Here is a 4,950-nt window from a genome sequence, read left to right as displayed (position 1 = left end):
AGGGTAGCAAGCCTACTGAATGCTTCACCTATATATCTGTCTAATCTTAGTACATTATCCTTATTTTTTATTTGTAAATAATAATAACAATAATTCTCAAAAAATAAAAAAGGAATAAAATGTCAATAGTTTACTAATATTTAACTCAATAATAAATCAGTATATATGTTTAAAAAGTTAAGTTAAAATCTTTTTTTCCAAATAAATAAACAAAAAAAAATTGCTAATAATTAACTCAAATAACTACACGTGTAAGGCGGAATCGAAAAAACCTTAAAATAAAAACAGCTATTCCAAAACGTAGGAAAAAAAAATGAAGCATCATCATCATTTCATCCATTAGAATAAAAACAACAATCTAGATACCAATTTCAATCCTAAAGCCATAGTTGTGTTGGTTCAGTCTGCATTTCCTCTTGTAAGTTTTATGGCAGTTCTAGAAAAACCATTGGATTTAGTTGAGAGATACCTCTTTTGACACGTCTTGCAAACGAATGGATATAGGTTTTGGGTACTTAGCTAGCCAATTATAGACAAACGAGATAGAAAGAAATTTCATAGAAAATATTATTTTATAGTGTGAATGACTTTATCAAGTCATACACCCAATATGTTTAACAAACCCTGCACACTAGATTGATGTAAAATTAAGAACAAGAAGGCATATAGGAAGGTGGTGGACGCATGCTTGTTTTCTTGGTGCCTCCATTCTTCACTATGACAACAGTGCTCATTCCCCAAGTCGTATGCCGCTCGAAATGGCAGTGCATAAACCAAACCCCTTATACAAAAAGGAAAACAAATTTAAACATTGGGTTTTTTCCGGAATTAGTGCATAAATTAAATATGTTAATTAGTAATGCAATTAGGAAGTACAAGAGAAGGAATATGCATACCAGGATTATCAGCTTTGAATCTAATAGCAGACCATCCTTTTCTAGGGACTGCAATGGTGTTGACCTCTGGTGGATCAACCAAATTGAACCTTCCAGGATCAGTGCCATTGTCAAAATCAGCAGACCCCGTCCCAACCAAATAAAAGCTGTAGCCATGAAGATGCATGGGATGATTCTGCGTGGCTCCTATGTTCGTTCCTTGGAACACAATTTCGACTTCGTCACCATGATTCAATGTTATAACCCGTCTTCCTTCGTTTGTATATGTAGACATGTTCGCCACTGTTGTGTAATTAAACGGAGTAGGCGGTTTGTTCGGTAACTGATCAGCAATACGGCTCACATTAAAGTTATTGTCATAATATTCTTGTAGCAGAGCCGTTGATGGCAACACAAAGCTATTGTTGTTTAAGCTTGCTGCCAGCTTATTATTGCCATCAACTGTACAACCTGTTGAATTGGGACAAGCGAATAGATTCACAGATACAGTCATGAAGTATTGTCTAGTGATGTTTTTGGGGACATTGATTGGGTGAGCTGCATCTGCTAAACTCTTCAAGCGAACAACAAAGAGTTGCGCAGATATTGAGTCACTGATATTAGGAAATGTTGGAGTAGGAATTGAGCTTGGAGTTGTATAATTTCCACTATATTTGATAAGTGCCCTTGAGGTTGTGTTGTCATATGAAGACTCGGTATCAAGAAAAGGAGTAAGAACCATGTAATAGTAACTTGCTGATTGGTTTGCTGTAACCAGAACGTCCATTGTTTGGCCTGGGGTGATGAACAAATAATCAGTAGAAAAGGGTTTGACATATGCTCCGTCCGACCCAACAACGGTCATGTTGTGGTTAGCAATGGCAAAGAACATTTCTTCATTCAGGATTGCATTGACAATGCGGAGGAGATAAGTCTTGCCAGTCTCAACCAACAAACTGTACATTGTTTCTGCAACCAGATACAAATCATATAATTGACATTATTAATTTGAAACAAATTCAATTTAAAAAAAAAAAAAATGGTGTTATCCCTGCATCAAGTTAAAGTGTTGAACGTTAGGTAGTGGTTTTATGAACTTGAATTAACTTCTATATATAAATCAAATTCTTGATCAGATAAAGCATTAATTATAATTATGAATCTAGCTTGGCAAAATTACGATTCATGCCAAAAGTATTAGAATTAGGTAGTTTCCAGTTGGACTCTAAATTCCCAGAGCTTGGGATTTTAAAAGTATCTTAACCGCAATTCAATACATTAACCCTGCTAACAGTAAACTGATTAAAATATCTTTGGATTATTTTGATTTATATACCTTTGGAACAGTTGTACAAATCTCCAGGTTCACCGTTGATGGTGTAAGCATCTGAAACGTTTGGATCACCGCCGGTTGCGAGAGCTTCGTTTAACACATCCATCACTTTTGATTTGTACCAGGAGGCTGCCACCAAGAAAAAGGTGTTGATTAACAGTTTGAAACGCGCATCAAAGCTGTCAAAAACAGAATTGATAGGGAGAAAACTTTTTATTTAAACTTCTCAACATGCACTTATTCATTCTGATCATCAGTACTGGTTCACCTACAGAAAATAATAGTTTGGTCTCCATCAGGCTTATGGAACGGGTAACTGGTTCCCTTGGCCGGAAAAACTTTGATGGCTCCATGAACTGTGACACGCGACCAGTCACTGTGGGCATGCCACCAGACTGTTCCTTCCTCGGTTGACAAATTGATCTCCTGTGTGAAATTTCCCCCTGGCTTAATTGGACATTGAGTAATGTACTCTGGACCATCTGACCATGGATTCCTCGGCTGTCTAACTCCATGCCTGCAAATATCAAAATTTTCTTAATCTGGTTTGCCTTTTCTTTAATTTAAACATCCTCAGTTTTCCTAGAAATGAATTTTCAAGAGATTGCTTGAGAGAAAATATCAATATACCAATGAATAGTGATTCCATATGGCGCGTCATTCTGGACAGTGACAAAAACGGTATCACCTTTCCTAGCATGAATCTCTGGACCTGGAAAGCTGTCGTTCACAGTAAGAACGGTGGATGTGGTACACAGCTTTGTAAAATTAGTCTGCTTCACCTGCAAATATTATTCCATAATATTTTTGTTAGTTTCTAGGACTATGCTATGTTCCAAACGTAACGAAATAACAGTGGCATATTGAGTAGCTATATACTTACAACCCAATAATACTTATGAACAGCACCCTGAGCAATGCTGAAAAGCAGAGCACTAAGGAAAATAAACCCAAAAACCCCAGAGGTTAAACCCATCTTTGGTTTTATTTTTCAAGCACTTCTCTCACCGAAGCGAATGAAAACTCTCTAACGAGACCTACGGTTTGTGTTGGTCTCCTTGTTTGTATGAGCTATTTATAGAAAAAGCTTGAGCTGGTCAATGCTTATTACAGTCTGTTTATAGTTGAGGTTGGGAAAACACTATAGAATAATAAATCTTCAGAACAAAAACCACGGAAAACATGGGACGGATGTCGTGCGAGCAAGGCTCAGATTGCCGGTGATTTTCATTGGGGTCATTGTTCTGAAGTAAACTTAACATTGGACATTGTGAATAGAAAGACAAAATGTCGAAAAAAGGATCCATTGAGCCAACAAGTATTTATATAACTTGGTGGTTAGTATGCTTTTTGTGAAAGGGTATAAAAAGTTTTGAACTATAATTAAAAAATTATCTAAATTTTTATTTTTTATTATAATTAATCAATTATTTTAATATTTATTTGTATATAATTAAGTGTTTATTTGGATTAAAAGGTTTATATCGTTAACTTTTTATCAACCAAAATAAAATTTCATGTGATTTAAACAAAATAAATGAAAATTTATCACTTAATGCAATAAATATATATATATATATGAAAATAAAATAAAATAAAATATTTTTACCTTTTTTCTTCCTTATTTTCTTTGTCTTTTTCTCTTTAAAATTTCTTTAAGGATTCAATTGATTATATTTCGAGAATTAATTAATTAAATTTTATCACATAATTAAATTTCATCTACTTAAAAATTTAATTAAATTGAAATAAAAGATTAAGGATTTTATTAATTATAATAAAAATTTTAAATTTTAAATAATTATTGAATTATAATTTGAAGATATTTTGACATTTTAGCTTTTATCTTTCTTTTTTCTTTTAAAAATTTAAAATAGAAAGTGGCGTCACAAAAGAATCATATATTCGATGGTAACGCTACCAAAAATAACACGAGCAAGGGTTCCACCGTAATGGGTTGAATTGAAAAGGAAAAAAAAAAAAGACGAAAAGAAAAAAACTTACTTCTGGACAAATGAATTTATTCTGTTAGGGCTGCATCTAAGAGTTAAGTGGAAATGTTTGGACCGCACCAAAATATAATATAACTTTTAATGCGGTGGGAGCATTTCCACTGAACTTTTGTAGCTTAAATTAATCTCATAGTACCGTATCTTGATTTATTTACTCTGCCTTTCTTTTTTTTTTTTATTACACATGAAATGTCCACGCAAAGTATTCTTCTTTTATTCAATAAACCCGCAATTACCGTAGAGCTTCAACTTAACACTTTGCAATTAAAGATTTTAAATTCTAAACGGTGTTAAGAGCTACGTTTTTTCGGTGTAAACTTATGCGGGAAACTACTAGCTCCGCGTACTCGAGTAAATTCTTATGCTAACAAGACGTCGTTTCTTGCAAGGTTCAGGAGAAATCTATCACTGTTCGGATATTACCGGCAACAGATTTTTTCTTTTTTCCCTTTCCAACGGAAACTTACTCCGCGTACAAGTCAACCTAAGCAATCTGTTATTCTAAGTCACTTCTTGTGTGAAATGAAAGAGAAGTCCATCACTACTGTTCTAATTTATTTCTTGCAAGAATGCCTGCTGGCTGCTACTGCTTTATCTGTAAATCTTTCGACTTATTTGTTTATTCATAACAACTAATAGCCGCATGATTTGAACTCTTCACCTATTATGCCACTTGATAGCTGAATCCAATCAGAAGATTAGATGAAGCCGCACCATTCTTGATTGATTG

The 4,950-nt window shown here is 34.0% G+C and overlaps 1 protein-coding gene across 1 annotated transcript; it reads right to left on the bottom strand.

Moving 5' to 3' along the window:
* Positions 1 to 302: 302 nt before the first annotated feature.
* Positions 303 to 3,301, bottom strand: LOC111311169 (laccase-14-like). The gene is made up of 6 exons (XM_022910548.2): positions 3,092 to 3,301; positions 2,839 to 2,990; positions 2,481 to 2,725; positions 2,212 to 2,337; positions 897 to 1,844; positions 303 to 781 (listed from the first exon to the last, which is right to left on the bottom strand). Exons 1-6 carry the CDS (start codon positions 3,182 to 3,184, stop codon positions 648 to 650), a joined length of 1,698 nt encoding a protein of 565 aa, XP_022766283.1. The 5' UTR covers positions 3,185 to 3,301; the 3' UTR covers positions 303 to 647.
* Positions 3,302 to 4,950: the final 1,649 nt, after the last annotated feature.

The sequence above is a fragment of the Durio zibethinus genome, chromosome 1, assembly GCF_047325235.1.
Source record: "Durio zibethinus cultivar Kanyao isolate XHJ-2024 chromosome 1, ASM4732523v1, whole genome shotgun sequence".
Taxonomy (NCBI): Eukaryota; Viridiplantae; Streptophyta; class Magnoliopsida; order Malvales; family Malvaceae; genus Durio; species Durio zibethinus.
Note: the sequence above shows the minus strand (reverse complement) of the source record. Positions and strands in the feature narration are given on the sequence as shown.

Bases quoted from the DNA above. Each gene is read 5' to 3' on its own strand.
- LOC111311169 (XM_022910548.2), bottom strand. From the start codon at position 3,184: ATGGGTTTAACCTCTGGGGTTTTTGGGTTTATTTTCCTTAGTGCTCTG. The intron at 2,991-3,091 runs GTAAGTATATAG...TAATATTTGCAG, and splicing joins TTCATAAGTATTATTGGGTT to GTGAAGCAGACTAATTTTAC. The intron at 1,845-2,211 runs GTATATAAATCA...ATCTGGTTGCAG, and splicing joins TTTGTACAACTGTTCCAAAG to AAACAATGTACAGTTTGTTG.